Source organism: Emydura macquarii, unplaced genomic scaffold (genome assembly GCF_026122565.2).
Source record: "Emydura macquarii macquarii isolate MOO-44397 ecotype Brisbane River unplaced genomic scaffold, CSIRO-AGI_Emac_v2 contig_3345, whole genome shotgun sequence".
NCBI classification, from domain to species: domain Eukaryota; kingdom Metazoa; phylum Chordata; order Testudines; family Chelidae; genus Emydura; species Emydura macquarii.
The window spans coordinates 4,729,500-4,756,441 of record NW_027133482.1 but is presented as its reverse complement, the minus strand read 5'-3'; the positions used below and the strand labels follow the sequence as shown (position 1 = coordinate 4,756,441).

At 41.0% G+C, this 26,942-nt stretch overlaps 1 protein-coding gene across 7 annotated transcripts in view; it reads right to left on the bottom strand.

The window, feature by feature from the left end:
- Positions 1-26,942, bottom strand: part of EXOC6B (exocyst complex component 6B) — a 434,911-nt gene that overhangs the window by 76,516 nt on the left and 331,453 nt on the right. For 4 of the 7 annotated variants that reach the window (XM_067533650.1, XM_067533651.1, XM_067533652.1 and 1 more), the window contains one exon: positions 20,989-21,062. In XM_067533650.1, the coding sequence (XP_067389751.1) occupies positions 20,989-21,062 (74 nt within the window). Of the gene's footprint in view, positions 1-19,589; positions 20,840-20,988; positions 21,063-26,942 lie in introns of those variants that run through there. The other 3 variants (XM_067533654.1, XM_067533655.1, XM_067533656.1) reach the window with 3 other exon arrangements.

Below are 26,942 nucleotides of genomic sequence, written 5' to 3'. Positions count from 1 at the left end.
AATTGCACATGTAAAGGATTGTTAAAACCCAAAAACCCTGCAATGCAACATACTTCTCTTTCATATTGACTAAGTCTGCCAAATGCAGGAGATTATGGGCTGGCAGGAAAGGCTATGAAATCTCAAGGAAGGAAAAAAATAATGTTAATCCAAATTATTTCCTTAAATTTTACAACTGCTGGGCTTGCTATCTGTATTCTAGCTGCACAGAAATATGATATATGATTTAGCTCTCAGGCTTAAGTGAACCTAATTCTGAACCAGCGATTATCCAGAACACGTAAAATGGGTCAGTAAGTACCAGTGTAAAATAAGATGCCTGCTTAAAAGATGGCCCTTTAATAACTATTAAAAAGTTACTGATTGACTTGCACTTTTATCAAGTAAATCATGCAAGAATTTCTATGCATTTTACAAAGGGAGGTAAGTCTTTTCCTTTTACACCTGGTGAAACTGAGGCAGAGATCAGTTGCGGTTCAGACACAGAATTGCTAAGTGGATAGTCGGCAGAGCCTGCATGCCCAAACTCTGATTCCCGGACTGCTGTTCTAACTGCTAAACCATGCTGCCTCTTTAAGAAGCTGCTATCCTCTTTGTGAGCTTTGTGCGTTACCCTTGGGAGTAGCAAGCAAAACACTATAGGGATCTGCAGGGAGAACAACTTGAGAGCTATAATCCATGAGACAGACAGACAGACATTTAGGTAAGAAAAGTGTCAAACAGCAAAACCAAACTAAAACGTTCCCAGTTCTGATGACAGGACAGGAGCCAGAGAGGGAGTCATTCAAAACAGTTTATCCCTCTCTTCAAATGGGAACTTGGGGAGAATGGTGAGTTTCAGCTAAAATATAAAGTAATATTTTGCATTTACCATATATTGCGTTTTTTCACCGCAGAGAATCCCCAAGCTGTGTTCACACAGCACCAGAGAAATGCAACCACCTTTGGAGCCAGGGGCAGAAGTCAGGAAGATGAAAGACCTACACATCAGTAGGATTAGAGATTTTGAAAGAGGAAAGCCAGTCAAACCATAAACTGCTGTGGGCGGCTAATGCTTGGCTCTTATAAACACGTTTCCTTTGTAGACCATATGATGTTTTACAAAGGAGGGTAAGTGCCATGTCCATACAGAACAGTTCTTAAGGCCTCCCCTGAGAGCCTGGGTGCAGTAAATTCAACATTCTGGAGCAGAATACCCATCTTCCCTGTATCCGCCCGAGACCTACCACACTCGCCCTGGCCAGCATTTCAAACAATCAAGGTCAGGACCCCGATCTAGTATACAAAATGACACGTATGTCTGACATGGTCAAGCACTAAAGATCAGCAGTACCAGAGGCATGGATACAGAAAGATCAATTAATGAAAAGTCGTTACAACAAGTGTCCTCAAGCGTGTCTGTAGTCATAGACTACGCTACCGAGCTTCGACTACTTGATTCCAGTTAATTTCGCCTTCCCCCATACAAACTGCTTCAAGTACTTCATATGTGGGGCTATCAACTGAAACCGGTTTTTATGAGTATTTCCTGATTTCTCCTTATCAAATGAAAAAAAAACCCAAAACCCTTTCCTGTTAATCTTGTAATAAAGATTCAATAAAAACACCCTGACTCTGGTCTCATGTCCAAGATCTCAGAAATAGGTCTCTTGGTTTTGTCCATTCTCTGAATGATGGCATCTCTAGCAGAAGTAGGTCCTCTAAACACAGTCCTGGAGCAAGACTTTAGCACTAACTCAGAGGGAGAAGAGCACCAACCACTGACTGACCAACTCTACTTGTTGCTGCATTTCAATCTTCTTTGGTAGTCTCCTATTCCCTTGATTGACCAGCAGGAGTCACTTGCCCTGAAGAGGACCACAGCACACAGTGTGAGGGGGACTGCATTTGTACAACGAAACAGTCCTGAAGCTTGGTTTATTATAGTATCACTACAATATAGTGCATTATAGTGTACTATACACCTTCCAACACTTCAAACAGTCTCCCATCTCCTGCCTGAAAGGTGATTTCTAAACTACTACCTTTTTTTTTTGGTCTTGGCCTAATGAACTGCTGAATCTACTCAACACTCCCAAGCCATGACATATGGCTCCACATGCTGCTGCTAATGTGTTGGAAACAGCCAAAGGATGCAGTTCTCTGCCTGAGCCTTGGGCATAAGCGATCGGAGAGCTTTAATACAGTGGTTTACGTTTCAATGGTTTTGTGCCTTCTTCTACTCTTTATATCACAAGTGTGGTCAGATGAATGAAGGAATTAAAAAAAGGGAACGTTATTTCCACAGCCCATTACATCACCCTCTCCTCCGGGGAGGGTGGGGGGGTGTTAACATTAAAAATATATATTTAAAAAAAAAATCTTGATACTAAACTAAAACGTCTCTGCCATAAATAGAATGTACACTGAGGACATAGGGTACATGAAACACATGCATCCCATGAGGAACATCTCACACAAAGATATTAGTGGATCCTCTGACCACTGGGTATGCAGATTACAGCTTGTGCCTTAATTTTGCTCTCCAAAACTCTCTTTTCTGGCTAGCCGGTATTAGCTTGCAAGTGCTGCCAGAAGCATGGTCTTCAACATAATTTGTCATTAAATATCATATTGAAAGGAGCAGCAAATGTTTTCAGTATCTTTAAATCAGAACCTTACTATACACAAAAGCAAATGAGGAAAAGCACAACAGAGTCAGGAACAAATCACTAGTGACATGTTCTTTAGGTATATTCCCATTCTTTAGCCCAGTAGGTGAATGTTAGGAGTGACTGAAAACAGAACAGGAATCATTATGTAACCCGCAGCTGTTGATGCTCATGCTAGAATTAGAATTTGTATAAAACTCAGCAATGCAGGTGTTCAAGGTAGTGAACGTGTCTTATTCTAAGGACCGGACCCTGCCTCCATTTCTCCCATGGAAATCAATGGGAGTTAAGTAAAGTGGGCAGAATTTTGCAGTAAGTTTAGAAATGACATGGACATTTATTATACTTTCCTGATTACACTGCAAATTTGGGCCCTACGTCATTTTTTGTTAATTTAAGTTTAATTTAAATAATAATAATACTATCTATTACTAACAACACAGAGAAGACAGTCAAGCAAATTACGTGCTTTCAGTTTGACCTTAAAGAAATCCCCCAACCTAAAAACATAAAAAACTGTTTCCACTATATAAAACCACCCTCAATAAAAGTGCCGAATTTGTGTCAAACTAGAAGCAAATTTCAATCTGCTATTTTCCCCTCAGATCCTGGAATGTGAATCTCAAGGACAGAACTGGCTGTTCGATTAGCTCTTACTTTTGCCGAAGCAGTTGTTTTCAAACACTTCTGAACTGTAACTTTGTATGGGATGTGCATTCCAGGAAGAAATGCCATTTACAAAAGGTACCTTTCCCCCCTTTGCCTCATATTTTAAATGTTGAGAAGAGAATAGGAACAGATTTCATACGTTAGTTCACAGTTACTAGATAAATATCTGTTTGTTTTTACGTTACCTAGTAATCAAAACAACAGAGCCATGAAACTTGGGACTTTTTTGTTGGAACTTTCAGAGTCCATCAGCATGTTTTGATCAGAACAAGTCAATTCATCCACAATGAGAAGCTGTTTTAATTAGCGAATCTTTACTTTGTGTATAAATTCTATTTCAGTTTACATGACGCACGTCACGGATCTATCTGTTCAGGTTCTCTTAAACTTTAAACAAAGCAATCATGTCAACCGTAATTCTCATTCCTGATTACCACGTCATTTCTACATCAGGCATAGTTTGTCAGCAGCCAAATTAAGGTATTAAATTCTGGAACATTTAACATGATTAGATTTAAGAAACGTTTACTCTTCCATTTGGACAGATGTGATTTCTGTGAACAGGAGATGGTTGTGCGCCAAATAAAGCTCAGCTTGATACACACCCACTGTTCTCTCTCTTATTGGCTGACTGACACCATATAATGGAAAAACTGGAATAGGTTTTGCTGGAAACATACTCCACCAGTGCACCTTGGGGAATATTCGCCTCCAGTCAGTGTCCTAAATGAGTTATAGTAAAACTAAGCTCACACACAAACCTTCACCCTAGAAATCAATTCTCAGAATTTCATTCACCCAGTCTTAGGAGTTGCCAGACTGGATCAGACCAGAGGTCCATCTAGTGCAATATATCCTGTAACACCCCCGCCACCCCATATGGGATATTCCGCATTAGGTCTCATCTTGTTCTCTAACAGAATCTGGGTTAGGCCCTGATGCATCACGTTTAATATCCTTTCCAAATGCACATCATGTAACAGAAACCTTGTGACCTTTGTGTCCAGTCAAAACCAACTAACAGCTCAAACATAGACTATCAAATGATCTCAGCAGACTGCTCATAAACGGTAAATCACCCCCCCCCCCCCAAGATTATTTGTTAAAAGCTTTCAGCAAATGCTCAGTTAATTCAAGAAAATCAAGATCTGTTCACAGACTAATATTTGTTCAGTTGCACTAAGAACAGGGCTTCTCCATGACATACACAACGTAACAAATCTCTCTTCCAACAGACTATACAATAATTGCATGTCAGTTCAAAAATATTTGCCACGCTATCGGAGATCTAGTCCAGGATAGAAGGCAGAAATGAATTATATATTAGAGCTGGTCGACATTTCTTGAAATATTCATGAAATTTTTCACTGAAGTTTCAAATTGCAACAAAATCATGAACAAAAGGTCTTGAAATATTGCCAGTTGTTCACCCATGTATAACACGGATACGTGGAACCACCACCGCACGCCCCCGATGGCTCTTCTAACTAGAGGACCTCTGGAATGTAAGCCCTGCAATTTACTGGGAGTGAAAACCTGAGGACTTCCTCCAAGATGCAGCATTTCAGACATGCAGCTAGCCCGAAGGCTGGATTTGGCCCCTCCAAAACTAGAGAATTATAAAAGCCTGATACAGCCTGACTGCAAAACAAAAATATGTTTAACAGTGCCTTCTACTGGATAGAATCAAAACTGCAAGACAGAGAGAGAGCGAGCCCTATACTGCCAACAGTATTTCTCCTTTAGTCAACTTGGTAGAGGGTCTGTAATTTTGGAACAGGAAGACCTATGTTTTGTCCCCGCTGTCACCGTGAAGTTCTCAGTGGCCACCGTGTGCAATATCATGACAGCCATGTAGTCCTACCTGGCCACAGCTCTGTTTCAATATTAAACATAAAAAGGGGCTCAGTGTTTCACCTAATTCCGGTGTCTGAGATCACACAGTGAATGATGCAAACATCTATGACCCAGAGTGAAAACCAGTTCAGTTCTTGTTATTCTGAAGCAGGATTTTCTAATTAAGGGAAAGTTTATTTTTTCAGTGGTTTCTTTGTAATGATATAAAAGGATGATGCAGCTCCCTGAAGCAGTGTTTAATGGATCAGTTCAAGCAATCGTCTCTCTGCAATTAACATGCCTATCTTCCATCCAGCTAACATGCTTGTTTACACTACCTGGCAAACTGCAGATCAAGTGTCCATTTCATCACCAGGCTTCTTTTGCCGAAGTCAAGACTAACAGACCACGGTGGTAACTTAAACAGTGAAAAGCATGCACAATATCGATCTATGAGATTCGAAGCCAGTTAACTGCTACACTAAAATATATCCCCGAGGGGATGTGCCTTCAGTGGGGGACTGACAGAAGGAAAGAACTGAATGAATGGGAAGAACGCTAGAGAGATTAATATGTATGCGCACATGACTTGAATAATGTTGACTTTAGTCTGATATTTTAGAGGTAGTCATGAGTTAAATTTGTTAGAAAAGGCAGAAGCGATTACGTGGGAGAAGAATGTGAAACATACACCAGAAAACATTGGTGGTTCTCTAAAGCAAATATTTATTTGGGATAGCAGGACTCCTTCCAAATGATGCTTAATAGCAACAAGTAATATGCACTAAATGAACAAATTACAGTGAAAGAAAACAAACACTGTCTGATGTTATTGCCCCCTCTTTCTTGAGATTTACCTGTCCAAAAGAGAAAAGGGTCTGGGACATTATGTGAGGCATCTGATTCACTTTATTTTCAGTACTGCTGCAGAACTGAGTCAGAGGGTGGCTTCTACTTTGAAAAGCGACTCTGTAAAAGTGGTGTCACAGTTAGAGACTAGTGACACATCTGCCCCCTTTTGGTCTCTCTGACAGCACCCCTGCAAATATTAGGCTTCTTGTTCTTACCTGTCTTGGGGTGGAAACTCGTGACACTTCCACTCTCAAGACTTGAACCTGGGTACATTATACCCTGTATACCCACTGCTTAATATCAGGCAGGCCCATCTCAGTCTGGGCACCCTCTTGACCCCCCTTTGGGAACCTGTGACTGAGGATATGAACTAACAGTCTTCTTCAAACAAAGTATTTTTATTTTGCAGTTGGAACGAAGTGTTAGAGCAAAAAGGATTTTAAAACAACAAACAGCTACATGCATAGTTAGTCTTCTCTAACCTTACAGTTCACTACAAGCTACATTGGACAGGCTAGCCTCTTCAGACACAGAGCAGAATTAACTCACATTCTCTCAGAAAGCAAAAGGTTTCCTGTGACCGACCTTGGTCATGAGACAGCATGTCTATGAGAACCTGTCTTACGTAGAAGACAGACAATCCAAGTCTAGAATGAATCTATTACCATACAGTTCCCTTTTTTCTTTTCTTTTGTTGGTTACAGAGCCCAGATGCAAAATCTCCTAGTAACTCAGACTAGTTTCGCCCGGTCAGCCAGAGCATCCAATGGGGCCTCTATCAAAGATTCATAGATTTTTAGGCCAGAAGGGATCATTGCGATAAGATAGTCTGACCTGCTGTATAACGCAGTCAGAGAACTTCCCTACAATAATTCACTAAGCAGATCTTTTAGAGAAACAACCAATCTTGATTGAAAAATTGTCATTGACGGAGAATCCACCATGACCATTGGTAAATTGATCTAATGGTTAATTACTCTCATCATTAAAAATGTATGCCTTCTTTCCAGTCTGAATTTTCCTAGCTTCAACTTCTAGCCATTAGAACTTGTTATACTGCTCTCTGTTCGATCCAAGAGCCCATCATCAAATATTTCTTCCCCAGGTAGGTACTTATAGACTGTTATCAAGCCACCCTATAATCTTCTTTTTCTTAAACCAAATAGATGGAGCTCCTTGTGTCTATCACTGTAAGGCATATTTTCTAATCTTTTCATCATTCTCATGGCTCTTCTCTGGACCCTCTCCAATTTATCCACAGCCTTCTTGAATTGTGGGCACCAGACCTGCACGCAGTATTCCAGCAGCAGCATTCCAATCAAATAACCTCTCTACTCATAATTGAGATCCTAGTTTGTGTGTCCCAGGATTGAGTTCGCTCTTTTGGCAACAGAATCACACCGGGAGCTCATGTTCAGTTGATTATCCATTATGGCCGCCAAATCTTTTTCAGTCACCACTTCCCAGGATAGTGTCCCCCATCCTGTAAGTACGGCCTACATTCTTTGCTCCTAGATGCATACATTTACATTTAGCCATATTAACACACACATTGTTTGCTTGTGCCCAGTTTACTAAATGATCTAGATCGCGCTATATCAGTGACCTACGCTCTTCATTATTTACCACGGCCCCAATTTTTGTGTCATCTGCAAACGCTGTTAATGATGATTATAGGTTTTTCTCCAGGTCGCTGATAAAAATGTTAAAGAACTGATCCCTGTCAGCCCCTATTGGAAACAGAATCATTCATTGACAATTCTCCATTTAGTTACAGTTTGAGACCTTTCAGTAATCCATTTAATATGTGCCATGTTAATTTTACATCTATTTTTTAATCAAAAAGTCACGCAGTACCAAGTCAAATACCATACAGAAGTCTAAGAATATTACGTTTATCAACCAAATTTATAATCTCAGCAAGAAAAGATACCAAGCTGATTTCACAAGATCTGGTTTCCACAAACCTATGTTGATTTGCATTAATTACATCCCCCTCTTCTACTTCTTGGTTAACCATATCAGCTGCTCCATTATCTTGCCAGGACTGATATCTGGCTGAAAGGTCTGTAAATGACCTGGCTCTTCCCATTTAAAAACTGGCACAACATTTGTTTTTTCTAAACTTCTGGAACTTCCCCAGTGCTCCAAGACTTATTGAAAATCAGCATTAATGGTCCATCGAGCTCTTCAGCCAGCTCTTTTCAAACTTTGGGCGCAAAAAGGAAGTTCCTGCAATGGTTGCGTCGCTGTTTGCATGGTTAGACTAGGTTGGTCTCACAATGTACTGTAGTCACTGGCCTAATGGCGGTCTCCCCTGGCTGCACGTGAGGGTACTAAAAACGGTCTGAATGTATGACCTCTCATCCCCCTTTGCTCGTCCAATGTATTATCTTAGAAGTCAAGCACATAAATTACATTTTGGATACTTATCAAAATACGCCATAAATACAGAAACTAATATTTTGTCAAAAATGGCATCATAATTGGGTTTCCAACATTTACTGTGTCTCAATGACTTCTGGATCAAATTTTCTGGGTTTCCAAGTGGTGGTAGGTGATGTGGAGAGGAAATTTAAAAAAACAAACAAACAAAAAAAACAAAAAAAACTAATTCAAGCTGGAATCTGAAAGTCAAGCTGGGATATTTCTGGCGTGTTTACTGGCCCCAGTTTGTGTCCCATAACCCACATGTGGAGGTCATGTTCTGCCCTCAAGTACACTCTCTTCACGGGGTGAGGTTGGCATGCACAGGTGTAACTGAGGATAGAATTTGGAACCGAGTTAACAGCTGGTACCTGCAACTAGAACTTCATCAATTCTGTTAACATATGAACTAGAATTGAATCCAGCTCCCTCTCCCATTACTTCTGTTGGCACTCCAGAGCCATCACCTCAAAAACTTACTGCAGCTAAAGCAAGCAGATATGGCTCTGAACACACCCAGCAAATGTGCTGAAAAAGAAGCTGCCATTTTACATGTATTGTTTTAGAGCAGAACCACACTTCTCATTGCTAAACAACTGATTTTGAGTAAAAGCATGAATTTTCCAGCTATAATGAAATCAACTTTTAAACAAAATCATACAAATGGTGAGAGAATTGCTTATCTGACCTATTAAATAACTAACTCATTTAGATTTCTAACAGCTCCGTCTATTCCCTTATTGGTTAAAAACCTGCAATTAACTAACATTTTGTGAAATGCAAACTGGAGCTACTGAAATGCAAATGATTATGAAGTATTTGTACTATCATTGCATGGGAGGTGGGGAAAAAGGGAATCCCAGCCTAGGACAAAGTTACAGAAGTTATAATCAATTTCCCTGTAAAGTTTGCTGTTGTATAGTGCCACCTTGCTGTCAATTCATCAATACATAACTGACATCAACAAAGCTGAGCGGATGTCTTTCTAAAAAAATATGCTGTAGCACAATCACAAGTTATTGCGCTTGATGCAGGAATCACCAGGGGAAATTACATGGCCTGTGTTGTCTCTGAGATCAGACTAGAAGATCACAAAGGTACCTTTCTGGCCTTAAAATCTATCAGAGCACTTTAGTTAGGGATGTGAATATGATCTCATTTGTAATGCTTCATAACCTTCCCCTGCATCACTTTATATTGTATGCTTCCTGGCAATGTATTATTACATTAGCTTAAAACACAACTCTGAAATCTTTAGTCCTTGATTAGTTGGCATCTCATCCACTCTCTCTTCTTGGGCAGCCTCTCCTGCAGCTCCAACCCAGTTATCACTTCCTCAAAATCTTTCAGTGGCTTTCTGTTTCTTAACACATCAAGCTTAAGCTGCTCCTTCTCACCTTCGCCCCTATTTCACACAGCCCCTCCATTTCAAAGTCTGTCACTTCTTGTCCACCAAGAACACGCTCTCCCTAAATCTCATCTCTTCCATAAATTAATATTCCACTTGTTTCCTCAGCAACAGTCTCTCCACACGTTTTCTGTCCTGAACTGCACTCAGGGAAAGAACCACTGTCTTATTTTATGACTTGTAAAGTGCCATGCACCCTTATGGCATTATCTAAATGTTTAATAAGGATACTCTTCAGATCAAGTGCTATAAAGGAAGAGTCAGGAATCTTCAAAATTCCTAAGAGATAATGACAGTTCCATGGCAGGAACAAATGTCCTGTGGTTAAGTCATTAGCTTTTACGGAAGAACAGGAAAAGGACTATAGAGATCTTGTGTATCTCTAGCATGTATTCATCACATCATCTTTAACACTGTTAAGTTTGTACCATCGTTTTGTGTATTTCAGCTTTTTATCTACTCAGAACACAAATAAAATGAGAAATGATCTGAGAATGTAGATTGCTCGATGGGCAGATCACTCTGAGACCCTTTTCCAACAACTAGCGGAATGATGATACAATCAAATCGCTCTGAAGAGAAGAAGGCTCTTTGAAAACAATATCATTGGGGGTTGTATCACCACACTGCCTCTTTGGGGATAAAGGATTATGCTACAGACCTGACTATTTCCCAGTGGACCCCGACTACTCTAAGCTAAAACATTTCTAGAACACACTGCATCTGAATCTTCACTTTCGCAAGCAGCCAAATGGGCGTGGGTTTTTTAAATCTACAAGAGGAAGCTGAAATATCGAGCAAAGCAGCTCAATGAAGGTTTCTTTATGGATGGCATTTCCATTCAGCCTGCACAGCTTTCCTAGCCAGCTCAAGAGTGACAGCTTCCAAGCATGCACCGATTAGTGGAGTGTATTCAGTTTCACAGGCAGGGATCTTGAGGTTAAGGGCATCTGCCTCTAGCCCTCTTTGTCCCCCATCAATCCTGCCTCAATCAACAGGTTAAAGGTGAAAGTGGGCCTTATAACTTAACTGGTGTCCATTTCCCTGATCAGATGACCGCCTCACAATCTCCTGCAATTAAAGGGCATCTGCAGTCACGGTGGGGAGGAGAGGTTTGTTGCTACCAACAAGCTTGCTAACACCATCTAGCTACTGCTGTTTATAATCACTCTCTATTGCATGGCAGATATTTAAAAGTTGTCCGATCTAAGTGTAGGGAACTGACATCACATTGAAAGGGGCTTATTATCTCTAATGAAGACAATGAGAGTTGAGAAAGCTCCGCAAAGTGCAGGATCAGATCCCAAACTTTAAACCAGGAACTAAAATGGGCTCCCAGTCTAGTTGCAACTTTTCCCATTCACAGAGGTTTTGGGTGTAAACGGAGTTTTATCTGATTGAATACATTGTTTCTTCCTCCATTTAAGAAAAAAATAGACTAGCAAAGACCTCCACGTACGAGTGGTCATATAACATTCCCCAGCACAGTTCTCAGAACTCAATCTTTCCCAGCTTTGAGGGGTGGATTACATGATTCTCACAACAAGCTTCCAGTCTACTCATTCCTTATTAATACCATCAAGGTGCTCCATAGATGAAGACTGATTCTCTGACCCGGGAGAATTTACAACGGATGGGTTCAATCTTTCAGACAACTAATACCGAAGCGCCTGCACTGTTTACTAAACCGGCAAGCCCAGTAAGCTCAGTTAGTTTCCCGCTGATGTTCAGTAAATGTTTGCAGGATCAGAATGGAATTAGGATTAAGATGGAAACAACATTGGAAAAAGCAAGAGGGGCCCCGGAAGAGGACAACATGTGTAAGCAATGACTGGGGAAGTTAATGTTTGTATCTAGAGGGTAGCAAAGGCCATTCCTTTAATTTAAGTTATTTCTTTGTCTAATGACAAACTCCTGAATTAGACTGCTTGGCTTCTTTACATTGAACGGTTTATGTCCCTGTCTGTAGCGTGCGGACTTACCCAACAATAGCCCCAGGGTACACTGGAATGACAGAAACTCAGGCAGAATTTTTCCAGACCAACTGAAGCATTAACAGACTATGTTTGCACTCCCAATTTTTCGTTTGAAGGCTCTGAGGGAGTATCCAGGCGCGCTAAATCTCCAGCCTGCCAATACATCCTTTCTGGATAAAGAGTGATAGTTTTTGATGGAGTCTGAGCAGCAGAATGAACTAGGGGTTTGTGTGTGTGATTTTAATATAACTGAACTCCAAAAAGCCATGTTTCAAGTACATTAAGACCAGCTTAAACCCACCAAAGCAAGGAAATTCAGAGTTAAGGCTTTAAATCCGTTCTGAACTCATACCCTTCTGCCTTTTATTTTATTTATTTATTTTTTTAACTTCTTGCAGAGCAGTGTGAGCTGAAGACAGTGTCAGCCTGGATTTCAGCACAGACTCTGATTCATTCTTCCTTTGTAAGTCAGACATTTAGCATTAGGTAATTTATTTATTTTAAAGAAAGGTGCCTTTTTCAAAACACTTATTTTTTAGTGCCCAAAACCACACTCGGAGACTAACAAGCAAGGAACACATTAGCCTGGATTCTGGAGTCTCCTACTAGCTCTTTTAGGATGGCTTAGTTGCTCCTCAGAGAATTCCTCCGTCAGGTCTTCGGAAAGGGCAGGGTTGAGAGAGTCACCCTATGTGACACCCATACGGCCTCTGGCATAAGGATCTGCCCAAGAGTGGGAAGGGGGCATATTCCAGATGGGAAGAAGTGGCTGGAGTGCTCTGCTCTGCACAAATGGAGTAATCCATTAGGGGGCCAATCAAAGCCACCAGAAGTTTGGGCAGTTCTTGGGTGTCCAGACCCAGAATTCAGGAGGCAAAAAAGGTGACTCAAAGCCACTTTGCCTCTTCCTAGGCCCTGTCTACACTTACCTCCGAGATTCGGCGGCAGTAAACCAGAGTTATGCAAGCTATGCAAAAAATTTGCATAACTCCCGTCGACTTCTCTGCTCCTCTTCTACATGCCGTCTTCACTGCACTGTGCCGATGGGAACCGCGTTCCCATCGACGCAGCGCTATGCCACTTGTGAAGGTGGTCTTAGCATGTCGATTTCTGGATCAACTGAGCGGGTCTTCACTGACCGCTCAGTTGATCCAGAGTAATTGATCAAATTTGCTGCCGTCAGTGAAGACGTAGCCCTATACTCATCAAAACTATCTCCTGAGAAGTGCAGTTCAGATTCCGAGTCATAGTTCTTTCCAAGAAGGGTGTACTGTCTGATTTCATGTAACATAAGGAGTCCATAAGACAAGAAAGGGTTGGGGGAAGGAGGACTAGGTGACACCAGAAAGAGTATGAAGGTAGGAAGACGTGCGCATCTTGAGGATTTCTTCTCTTTTCATTATTTGTTCTCACCTTTCTGCACCTTCACTTCTCCCAGGCTTGTTGATGGAAATGAGTTTTTAGGGGCACTTCCGTGTTGAGGCCAACAGATCTGAAGGGGGTATTCTACGCACAAGGAATGCCATGGAACTTAGGTCTAGCACTCTCATGTGCCTGTGTCAGGCAGAGCAGTCTAATGATTAGAGCATAGGACCTAGCTGGCTTCCATTCCTAGCTCTCCCGCTGACCTGTTGTATCTCCTCTGACGTTCAGCTCATGGTAATGCAGTTTGCTCACAGATGAAATGAGCATTATCTTTACTTGTCTGCCTCAGAAGGGTGTTGAGAGGCTTATATAATGTTCCTAAAGCACTTTGAGACACTCAGCTGGAAGGCATGATCAAAACCCAAGTTATAACTATTCACAGATCTCCCACAGGACTAGCTTATTAATACAGTAGTCATAAACGAAACAGCTGTTTAAATGGGCCACAATGAATCCATATTGCAATGCTTTCCAACGTGGCTTTATGGTAAATATTTTCAAAGACAGGCGCCTATAGTTCAATACGGACTGAGAAACCTAACTTTTGGCACCAGGTTTTGAACATCGTGACCTACAAAAGCTAATTTTCTGCCTCTCCGGGCTGAGCTAAAAGACCCAGCTCTGTTCGCTTCAAGAGCGGTCCAGTGAGTCACACGGTGTTAGAGTCGGTTACCCAAGCAGTGACCAAACCCTATGAAATGAGGAATAATGGGATGAAATTAAGGAAAGGGAAATTTAAAAGGAGGATCAGGAAAGACATCCCAACCGTACAAAGCTATAGCACTGACATCTCCCAGGGAAAAGGTGCAAGCCCCGTTGCTTGGGGCATTAAACACTGAATAGGAAAGAAAACACCACGAGGCATACAGCAGCTTCACAAGCTGTAGCCGCTCATGGACCACCAGCAGGCCAGGAAGCCATTCCCTGCTGCATCAGCAGAACGGAACTTTCAGGGTACTTTGACTCTGAGGCTGGAAGTGTGCTTCCCAGCGTGGATAGACAAACAGGTGCTAGCTCTGCTCTAGCTAACACACTACAATTAGCAGGTGGCTTGGGCGGTGACTAGGCTAGTGCCTGAGTATGCACCGTGCAAGTTGGGTGCACTTATATTCGGGTGGCTATCGTGAGCTGGGGCCCGTGCCACCACAGCCATGCTGCTTGTGCTAGCTCAGAGCAAGCACTTGACTATCCTTTCTGGGAAGCACGCTCCCAGCTGCTGCAGACATACCCGTAGAGCACCAAGCTCTGGCAGACTGGAGGAGTTGGGTGAGGAAATGGTCTCTCCTTGACAAAGTGGTCCACAAAATGATTTAGTTGGAGAGCTACTGCAATAAGGAATTCTCCTGCACTGGCAGGGAGGTGAACTAAGTGGAACCAAACAGGACATTTTGTCACGTCTAACTTCTAGGATTCTGTGATTAACATCATGACTAGTCACGTTTTGCAAGGCCTTCCCTTTCAACTGAAAAATGTGCTTCAAATATGCAAGTGCATGTGTGGAGCAAAGACATGTCAGAGGGTTTGCCAAAAGCAAAACCACTATCTTCGCTTCCCCTTCAGGGAAATATTCAGTTGAACTGACTTAATCTCTCTCTCATGGTTTGCACATTACAGTATATATTTCATCAAAGCAAGAAACAAGCTGCTTTTGGCATCTTTTAACAAGTATTTCTACACATCGTGGCAGATTCAGTGGGACTGGCAGAGCCTGTCCAGGTGCGGCCCAGGACTAAATCTATGCACACTCTTGGTATAAGGCTCATGCAATTGCCCGCTCTCAGTCTGCCTCTAGTTTAAGCAACTTCACAGAGAATGAAACTAAATTTACTTGGAAAAAATGGAAGAATCTGTGCTTACTGTCAAACTGCCATGGGCCATTCTGGGGCCTTGCTTTCATGCTGGTGGCTGGCAAGGGTAGCATTGAGTTCATTTACTTTCTAGCATGAATCTGATGGGACCGACACAGCCGACAGCAAGGATGGTGGAGATACCATTGCAGTACGAAAGGTGTCCTTTGGTGGAGGGGGCTAGGCACACAAATCTTTTATTCCATCAGACTTTTACCACCAAGTTTCTGATTAAAACATGAAGTGGAAATCCATAAATATTAGCATCACATTAAAGAAATAAATGGATCTCACCGAATAACCTCCCAATTAACTTTGCCATTTCTGTGAATGACCAATGAATTATTTTTTTAAAATCCTGCCTTTCAATTTTTATTTCATGACACTCATAAACCAAGGAAGGCTACCTGTGATTATACAGGTAATGTGGGAAGTTAGGAAATATGGCGGGGGAGGGAGAGGGAAGTGTATATTTTAGGGAAATATTCGAGTGTCCTTCAATGTAAACCCACAACCGGCTTTGGGACACAGTTAAAGAAACACACAAAATATTTGCTGTTTGATAAGTGGTAAGCAAGACAGCAGTTATAAACTCAAAGACAGCGGCTGTCTAGGTCTTACCCCACTGAAGTGGTTTGAAGAGGTGACTTTCAAGTTCCTGAGCTATGTCGAGTTACTGCTGTTTCACATGATATAACCGTGACAGAGCAAACGTGTCTGTGGAACATCCCAAATACATATTTATAGAAAGTCCAGGTTTCAGGTTTTTTTAAACTGCCTGTGTTGAGAAAGTCTGGATTCAAACTCAGTTGGGCAAATTCAAGTGCCTAGAGGGAGGAGCTCGCTCTAATTTGGGGAAGACGTTCACCCTCTGGTGTCAAGAGTGCAACTGGTTAGAGCAAGAGGCAGAGCTTCCTTGGAAACCATCCCAAGACGGTGGAACTTGCTTCTAGGAGAGATCGTGTTTGCCATAGACTGCAGCAGCTTCAGAGAAAAATGTAAAAACCACTTCTTCAACCAGCTCTCAAGATAAACCCCACCAAAATGAAAACAAAAACATTTCCAGCTGCCTGAGAGATGTAAGAGAGAATAACAGAGAACTTAATCCATATGCTAACAGGGGGTGACATTAGATACAAGGCAGGTATTTCCCTACCACTCTTCGGTCCCCTCTAAAAGGAAGGAATAGATGTCTTTTCCTATCTAGAGCTCCTGGCTGTGTGATATGATCCTTCTGATCAGACACAGACAACTGAATCTTATCTCGATAACAAAACCAGAGGAGGGATAGAACCATCTATAATACACGATGGGCATAAAAACACCTCAGAGGAAGAGAAATAATGCAAAAGTATTTTGCAAGCATCTAATTCCTATGAGAGGGGGCATCATTATTTCCATTTTACAGAAGAGGTAGTTGAGGCATAAGAGGTTAAGGGGGTTATTTCAAAAGGAACAAAGTATTATCAGGTGCTCGTCCCCCCTTGGTTTTAATGGGAGCAGTGCCTTTGAAAACCTCCCTGTAAGGGACTTGCTCAAGAAAGAGGCAGTCAGCATCTGAGTCAGGATTATAATTTATGATTTCTGTCTGCCACTCCTGTGCTCAGATCCCCTGTCCCCTCTTTTATTTGTTTGCAAAAGTTGAGGGAATTCCTTGTCTCTCTCTTTCCCCCATCCTAGGTAACTCTCCCAAAAATAAATGCCTAAAAGAGAAGCTTTAAGATAATATAGTAAATAAACCTACTGCAATAAACAGAGGTTCACACCGGAGAGAGGAAGCAGTGTGGGTAACATTTTCAAAAGCACCTAAGTCCCATTTTCAAAAGGACTTAGGAAAAGTGCCTAAATCCCTTTTGAAAATGAGACTAGGCATTGCAACACAGAGCGCAGTAACACCTAAATACTTCTAAAAATCTGGGCCTCAGACATTTTTGAAAATTTTAGCCAGAATCTTTATGTAACCAAATTTCAGTCTCAGGCTTCTAAAAACAGCGAGCGCAGGCAAATTCAAAGTGTAAAGGAAAACAACTATAGTTTTCTTTGAAAGTCCAACATATCTGAGTATCTCTGGGGGGTAGTTTTGCTGCTGGAATCCTGTGTTCAGTTCTGGTGCCCACAATTCAAGAAGGATGTGGATAAAAGGGAGAAGGTTCAGAGAACAGCCATGAGAATGATTAAAGGATTAGAAAACCTGCCTTATATATTCCAAGAGCTCAATCCATTCAGCTTACTAAAGAGAAGGTTAAGGGGTGACTTGATTATCATCTATAAGTACTTAATATGGGGAACACATTTTTAATAATGGGCTGTTCAATGTAGCAGAGAAAGGTCTAACAGAATCCAATGGCTAGAAGTCAAAGCTAGACAAATTCAGAATGGAAAGACGCATACATTTGTAATGGTGAGACTAATATCACTGGAACAATTTACCAAGGTGTGTGGTGCATTCGCTATAATTGATCATGTTTAAATCAAGCTTGGATGTTTTTCTAAAAGATCTGCTCTGTGAATTATTTTGGGGGCAGGTCTCTGGCCTGTGTTATACAGGAGGCCAGACTAGATGACCACAGTGGTCCCCTCTGGTCTTGGAATCTATGAAAATGCAGATTTCACAGCAGGATGTGAGATGTGGCTATCTCCACATTTGCTTTACTTTATCCTTACATTAGAAGTTATTTGTAGATTTAGAATTGTTCCATAAAAGGCAGAGGATCTAGGATTACAAGGGTTGGTTCTGATTAATTTTATTATCTGAAGCTTTGAAATCAATCTAGGGCAACAGAATAGCAGCTTGGACTCTCTGGATCAGACTCTTCTCTTATTTGCCATTCACCAATTGAGTTACTCACAATTTACTCCAACGAGAAAGGATAATCAGGCCCTCTTCTTTATAATAAAAGTACTTTTTCATTACTTTAGTGTCTGCTGTATTAAATAAAGATTAAGATTGTTGCACCTGGACTGTATCATTTTAACAGGTTTACGGGTTGTTTCCGTTGTGACCAGGGGTTCATATTTGAGACACACAAATCTATTCTCTGATCATTACATTTATCTACTGCATTTTACATTTTGTTGCACTGGAAATGAATGTATCAGTTATTAATTTTAAATGACAATCACTTTTCTCTGAATTTTTTTTTCTTATTTACTATTGTTTTGTAACAGCTACACCTTCCCCTAATCAAAAGAGACTAAAGGAAAATGTTTCTTTCTACTTTTCCAATTTACTTTGTGCTTTGGATAGCATTTTACACACACACTCATTGTTTCTCCTGTTTTTGTCTTTTCACACAACCACAGAAGACAGGAACACCATTTTGAAAACAGCTAATGTAACTGTAAAACCATGAAAGTTGGCAGGACGACTCAGAGGCAGGTATAGGATCCAAAATTATTATTATTTTTTTAAAAGGCTGTCTAGATTACAAGTTGGCAATGCCTCTTTTAAAAACAATGACACTGTAGTTCCTGTATACAGCAGAGTGGACAGAATGCACTTTTAACCCGTGTCTCTCTTCCTTTCATAGTTATTTAAGTCAATACAGTGTCAATATAAAGTGACTTGAAAAAAATAGCTAATGAAGAGAAACAGAATTCATTACCAGACAATGACCATTTAAAAACGTGTTCTCTATGTGCCGTTACCCCCATTCATCCGTCCTTCCATTTCTCCTCTGCTCCTTTCCCACCTTGTCTGTTACTGGTGATATGACTGATTACTTCTGTCATGGACCCGATCCTGCAATAAGCTCCATGCTGGTGAACCTCTCTGCTTGTGCACAGTCCAGAGAAATCAACAAGACTCCATGTATGTGCAAGGAGTACACAAAATTCATTGCAGGATCAGAGCCTGACATAGTAAAAATCTGTGCAAGCAGGGAATATATATATATGTTAAATGTCATACACTGCCCCATATAAACAATTGATAGGTGGACCCCCCCCATCTGTATTTTCCAGAGGTTTTAGAATGACACAGAATGGTCAAATACCATCTGCTACCTGAACAATACCTTACATGTATCAAGACAGCATCACTCATGCCCTCAAAGATATCATGGCATTGCATGTCCTGAAGCTGCAGATTTCACTAAGCAGCCTCGGTGGGTCAGGTCTTTACCTTACCCCAGCCCAGTTTACGTCTTCAGCAAATTATCAAAAATGCTGAAGACCAGTTTAGGGAAGAGAAAGACGGGAATACACTTAGTAGCAGGAAACTTACAAACAAATTCAATTAGAGAAAACTTGTAAAGAGGAGAATATTTGAGAGAGGAGCAGAAATACTGGAGAAGAAGAATTAAATGGACCATCATCTAGCTGTATCCTGGCTCATGTTGAATCACTTGGGTGCATGTTGCCCTTATAAACCACATTAACATCACACATACATCGGCCTATCCGTTAACTCACTACTTCAAAACAGTTAAACGCCTGAGAAGCATTTTTAGGACATTTCATCCTTTAGAAAAAAACAGCTTTCCTCTTCAAAATCCCTGCATTCATCTCCACATCACAACCAACCTCCTATATTACGTAAGACACAAAGGTCATATGTGCTTTAATGACAACTCCACATGTGGTGTTGAAATGCTCACGTAGGCAAAAGCATGAGCTACGGGAAAGACAACTCATTTCTTTCCTGCGAGGCATTTCAGACCATATTGCAAATGGACCTTACATTTCAACCATCGGACAAGTTCGATATTGAAAAATGTATACAAACCATGCAGAACTGAATTCCCAAATGTACGTGGGTGTGTGCAGTCTCACGATTATCATCATCAAACTTTAATGTAGCTTTACACAAGTGTCATCGGATGACAGATTACAAAACACATCAATTGGATTCGGAGAGGGTTTGCAATCCATTATGGATTAAAAGCTGTTCCGGCATGAATCAGAGACACAGTGGTGCGGAGATCATCGATACAAGGGATTATGCAGATTTAAGAAATACCCTGTGCATCTGAAGGTTTTCAGAATGCAAACTACATCAACCCTGAAAACAAGAAGCACTGCATCATTATGGCAGGAGAGACAAAGCTGGGGGGGGCTAACAGACAAAAAAAGATTGTTTTAATAGGAAAGAAACATCAGTCATCGAGTCTTACTTCATTCAGACTTTCTGTCCAACCCCATCCATCTTCAGTGCCAAGAGATGACAGGGGCTTGCTCCCCCCGCCCGGTATATCAATAATGCCCATTTCTACCATAACAAATGACTCGCTAGAATGGCCTTTTCCATAAAGTGGCTTGCCAAGATCTAGGGATGCCTTAGTACCTGCCATGGTCAACATGGCTATAATGGGATCTCTTGTGAGGTAGGCATCAATGGGTGGAGCCTTTTGTACCATCTTCATAAACAGCCACTTTGTCATTCATGGCTGGGGAACGTCTGCGAAAGAGGAGTGAGGGGAAGGGGGGGAGAAAAAGATACACACACATTCCCCACACAACCCAGAATGCAAATCCCTTCGCCCTCCTGAAATGCTCCTCCAGGCATTATCTGCGAACAAAAGTGCTCCATGCAGGCGGTCTCTGCATCAGTGCTCTTTCTGTTAGCAACACCTGCTTAGTGTCAGCGTCGAGAGTTTCAGAGTTATCTTTCTGCCGTGTTTGCAGAAGCCAACCAGAGCACAATGGGCCCATTGCTTGGGGTCACTTCTGTCTTTCTCCTTTTCCCGTACACCACCTCTTTCACCTCCACGACTCCTAGGACCCAGGATAGCGAACTAAGTTGGCGGTCTTGAGCACGGAGGAGGAAGGGGGAGAATATAAGTCTCTGGCCTGAATCACCAACGCCGTTTCCCCTCCCCTCCCTTTTCCTTAAGACCTGATGGTCTTCAGTCACACATCTTAAAAGAAAAACAAAAAACAAAAACACAAAGACTTACTTGTCTCAAGTCGATGAAGGCCAACTGCAGTGTGTCCCCTTGGAACCCAGGCACTGGCCCGGATCTGGCAAACTCTGTGGGAAAGAAAAGAGGATAAAAAGCGCCTTTAACTAACCATGGACAGGGAGATTGGCAGACGGATGACAGGGAAGACAAGAGAGACTGGGGGAGAGGAGGAATGCACTTCTAAGGAGTCATGTCTCCCTCCCTTCAGCTTCTTTGTTCGCCCTTCAAAATTTGTGTCATCAAAACACCATTAATTCCACCGTCCTGACAGCAAGGAAACTGTACTAATTCGACCCGAAATTTATTCCCATGAGCCGCACTGGGCTTCAGAGTATTTGTTTTGTGAATGGACAAACAACTTGCAAAGAAGAAAGGGGAGGTGGGGGTGGAAAAGTTTTTCCTCTCAACACAATAAAATCTTCAGCTGTGAAACTCTTTTCAGTTCCGAAAGCTATTTATATTTTAGGGCACTGAAGGTATTTTCTAATTTCACGCCTGTCGCCGTGTTCCATAAACATTCATCAAAAAAATATGCCCAGCCGCATCATTAATTATTCTGCGGCAGATTATTTGCATTATCTGGTATGAAACATTATTGCCAGTATACAAGCACCCAAAATGGGAAGAATTGCCCCCACTGTGTGGCATATTTATTTATTTTGGAAGTGGACTTTTGACATCTGAATAACGTTGGTTTATAAAGCAAAGAACACTTGTAAGGCCGCGTTTGCCTCTTTTTGATGTAATCTGGCCCCAATTCTACATTCAGGTGGTTTATTTTTCTTCTAATTTATTGTTTAAACTTAGTCTAAAACCAATATGAGGGACATTACATTATGATTTCAGTTTAGAAATCTTGGCTGCAGACTCATTTAACAGTTCATGGTTGATAATTGTCATAAAAAGGCTGATAACCGCATTTCTCCCTGCTGAGCGCTTGTGTTGAAGGCATGTTTGAGATCATCTGATCTTGCCCAAGTTTACTAAACCAACCATTCGAACAACTAATCAGACAAAACCAGGATCCCACTTAGATACAAAGCTCATGACTGCATCTACAACCTCATGTCTAAGTGCATGTTGTGAAGTCACTTTGGAAAACCATACACCAACTGCATGTCAGGGTAAAGTCAGGAGAGAGTTTTCACCTGGCTGAATTGTGCTGCTTTTGTGGAATTACGGTATATCAAACTAGGACAGTTTGTATACAAGAGATATCATTTCCTTTGTGTCATGGTTGTACAGAAGAAGAAAAAAGGGTCCAAGCTCCAGCTTTTAAATATGATCCCAATGCCCATTATTGATCAGATACTTCAGCACAGTTATTTATCCTGTCAGGACTTTTTAGGGTAGAGGAGCAGCCCTGAGACTAGCATGAAGCCTCCACAACCCCACATGCCCCTGGTGAGAGCAAGAAGGGTGTAAAGGAGGATAAAAGCAAGGTTTTACTTTACATCTTCATAACTGGACTAAGGTGCTGAGGGGATAACACATGGCTACCCATAAAGCCCTAAATGGTACCACCTCACTCCATACATTCCATTCTCTGGAAACCTGCTTCCATTCAGTCTCTCTCTCTGAAGTAATACCAAGAAGGAAAAATACATCTAACAGGCACATTTTTAAGGCCCTGATTCTGCAGCCCAGTCACTTGAGCAGTCCCACTGGCTTTAATGGGAGTACACCAATGAATGAGACACAGGAAATTTGCCCTATTTCCAAATTCTCATGCGAAGAGAGATCATTTGTTCCCCCCTACCCACCTCAACCTTTTCATTCAAATACTGGAGGGGGCACATCCTGCAATTCGGAAATGGGTATTTTAAAAAGGACTTGGCAGCCAATTTTCAAATATCAATAGTTTTACTTTTTAATAATAATAATCGTAAAATACCAAGGGAATTCCAAACTGGCATTATTACTAACCTCTCCAGCAAGCATTTCTAAAGTGACTCTCACTGTGGTACAATAAAGGAACAGAATGTTTCCCTTTGGAAAATTACAGCAAGCTCTTTTGATTACAGAATTCAGATAGGCAGTCAGTTTAATCAAGCTGTTTTCAAAACCAAACTTCCATACCTATGCTACTAATGAAAACTTGGTTCATTTAACAAAGAATCTAAAAAAAAAAAAAATTAAAAAATTCTAAGGTAAATTTCACCATTCAGGATGTTTGGCAAAGAAAGGTCCAGCTTTGATAGTCCCCAAATATGGCTATGAAGGCCTAAATTTAGGCATGTATGTTTCACAAGTTTGGCTTTGGTTTACAGTTGGGCATCATTCAGATTGTACAAGTTAAACTAGATGGCTCCATTTCTAGTCAATTTCATTTTCAGAGTTTCCTGCTATAGCAAGCTGTGCTGCAATGTCTGGGCTGCCAACAGTCCAGGGGAAGGTTGAAATTTAAAGTGACAAACTATTTTCATTTAATTATTGTTTACATTTCATTAAACCATTTACATTAATTTTACTGTACATTTTGTATGAATTTATTTAACAGAGTGAATTTCACCCCTGTGCCCAGGAAAAGTCCACGCCCTAAGAGGGACTTAAGCAATGCATATGCTCGTGCTCTGCAAGAGGTGAATTTCTGTTACATGCCCATCCCCACAATACAAAACCTTTAACTTTGAGCATAAACTATCTGAGCACCACAAACATTTTAGGAACAGGAAAAAGCCTTCTGGCGTCTCATGTATGCACAAAAAATAATATCAATGTGATGAGAGTATTTAAGGGAGCTGTCTACAAAGTTTACTGTGTTGGAGCACCATGTTGTAACAAGGGTATGTCCTGTCAGTGGCAGGAGCATGTTCTTGCCGCCAGGGATGTGGCCAAATCCTGTTTTATCTACAGCTGAGTGAACACTGGAGAGAAATGTTTGAATTTTTTTTTTTAAAGTCAATTTATAAATTCAAGTGTTAACAGTTGCCAGAAACTGATTTAGATTTCTATACTCAATTGTAAGATTTCCAATTTGTGCAAAGACATGAATTTCAAACATTCGTGACAATCTGTTTGTAAAAAATCTGCTGGTGATATTCTTAAGTATTTCCAGATAAGCAATACAGTCACAAATCTCGTGATCTGTTTAGGGACAATTTAAGGAAAAATTCATCCCATTCATTACATGTTTCTAATTTTTAGTTCTGCTCTAGTTATATCATGTTGAGGAAACATGTTACAACCCTGTGTTTAAGGGTGTGTGTGACACACTTCAATACACAGGTGTAATACAGTATAGTTCCCCCTGCACAAGCAAAAATAAACCATGTTGCAGCACTGCTGTATTAAATATACACTGCCTCGGTAAATTCTGTAGCGCAGAGTGGCTCAGATGGTAACTCATCCAAAACTGGTGGAGGCATGCACTGCACTAATAACACAGCTTGACATATAAGAAGTGGAACAGCCCATGAGATCATTATTATAACTTATACTACAGTACAAATGAGGTCACAGATAATGCTTATACGATGTGAGGGTACTGTGTAAATTGACTTCAAGCGATTGGAACAGGAATGAATGGGGTATTTCACTACATTGTTATTACAAAGCACTGCAGCACCCTCTGTACTCATAGGTCACATTTTACAGACCAGTGCCACAAAACTCATCTGGGGAAAGGAAATGTACCAACTCCTTTTAAAAAGGAACAGAGCTTTAAAGGAAAGACACAGCCAGTTCTTGGTTTTAATCTCCTCAATCAGGTTTCAATGCAGTTTTCCCAGAATGACCAAGCACAGTGGTGGCCTCGGCACTGTCAAGATTCATTTATTGTGCTTTCTCCATTACCAAGGCAAGTGGTGAGATACAGCAAGCCACCTACCCTATGGCCCCTTGAGCAGAAAATTACAAGAGAATAGAGCAGATCTGTGTGCGGCTGTTTGTACAAAGCATTTAGACAGGCTAAAGGTTTGAGAGGCTTGTGTTCAGGCCAAAAAAAGTAATGTCTTTGCAAGGCCTACAGGCCCAGGCCACCCAGGGCAGGTTACGGAGGGACTCTAACCTCTTTCCGAAAACGTTTACCCCAATGAACGAATCCAGAATTTGTTAAGCCCGTTGCAAGGAACAAAGAATAACGAGTTCAAACAAACAAGGAAAAAAAGGCACCCATTGTAAATTAATTATACAGAATTTAGGAATCTCCTTTCACATGCTGTACACAGCTACACAGGCAAGTATATAAGTATACAGAGATTCCAATACATTTTGTGCAGTTCGGAGTAAACAGTGGCTTCTTTATTCCCAAATTAAGTAATTTAGGGATAAAGTTTTCTGCAACATGTGCCCCCTACAGAATACAGGATGGCATAGATGGGTGGTATAAAAATGTTATTAGCTCTCATTTACTGTAAGCTTTATAATTTGCACATGGTTTCACTACTTGTGAATAATGCAGCTATCCCAAACTCGTGCCAATTAAACCTTTATGCCAAACCATCATGTTCTCCTTCTCCGTTTGCCACAATATATATACGCACACAAAATGTTTCTATTTGATATTATATATATTTTATATACATGTCATGTATTTTTACAGACGCACACCTGCTAAAACCCTACCTTCCCATTTGCCCATGCTGTGCAATTTTTTTTGGCCCCCTGGCAAAATTATATGTTTTTTCATTATCAAGATAACTATAGAAGCACATTTTCTGCATGGCCTGGTAAATGCTCAGGGGAGTTTTGCAAAGTTGACACATACACTGTATCACTCATCTATACACTAATACATCATCGGCAGGGCTAGTGCAGGAGGTGGGTTTGCAGCAGATATTTGAAGCCAGAGAGGAGGACAACAAAATAGGCTTTGAATTATTGCTGACTGATCATTGCAATGATTTGAATTATTATCCCCTAGCCCTGTTATATGGTTATGAAGCTTCATACAGATAAGCTTTAATCCTAGATGTTACAATGAGTCTGGATCAAATAATAGTTGACGGGGACAAGGGTTTTTAAATCAATTTGATATTATGAAAGTCACTGAACAGTAAGGAAGCAGGAAGGGCAGGACAAAGACTTGGTGGGGAGGAGTTGGAAGAAACATAAATTATGGAAATCTTGGGTAGAAGCAGAGAAGCAAGTTCCTTCTATCTATCTGGGGAAAGCACAGAAGAGGAGACTAGCTTGGCAGGCCTTAATACTATGTGAGCGGGCACAAGGATAATCAGCACATCTGGAAATAAAGGAGTTTAAAAAAAAAAAAAAAAAAAAATCAAATATTGCCATCCTGAGGGCAACTCTGAAGAGTGTCTAATGAGAGTTCCAGGTCTTCTTAGTACACCAGAGCTGAGAGGTAGAAGAGTGAGTGAGCCTGAGAGTTATGACTGTGACGGAGCTTATCTGGGCTGCAGACGGGGTGGAACGTGTGATGGAGGAAAGAGACGATGGTAAAACAGAGAGTCTACAAGATCATGGACAAGGAATGATTTCCCACTGGTGAAGCAGTGTCAAGTATAGTATACACATGTATTATATCTACTTATGTGCAAAGGCCTAATTCAGCAGGAGATGCATATAGTGGATGGCTCAACAGTAATAAAAAGCAGAGTGGCATACTTCCAGAAGAGGGTGAAGGGAGAAAGTTTGTAAGGAAAAAATGAAAACATGCATACTCTATACACATTTTAGATACGTACACATATAGAATATGCCTTAATGTGCACTATATATTTACAAACATTCAAAAAGGTCAAGATGTGCCTAAAATAACCATGTTCTCTAATTTTCCTTTCTCATTAATCCCACCACATTGTTACTAGCACTCACTGCCCTTTTCTCTGTGTGTGACGCACCTCTCGCATTTGGGTGCAGTATAATCCATTTACTAATGATGAAGATTAGGGTTAGTGTGGAGAGAACTCTTATGGGATCAAGTTAAGGTGAATGAGTTTGGAGGAGAAAAGTTCACTGGAAAGGAGTCTTGAAGGAGAAATAAAAAG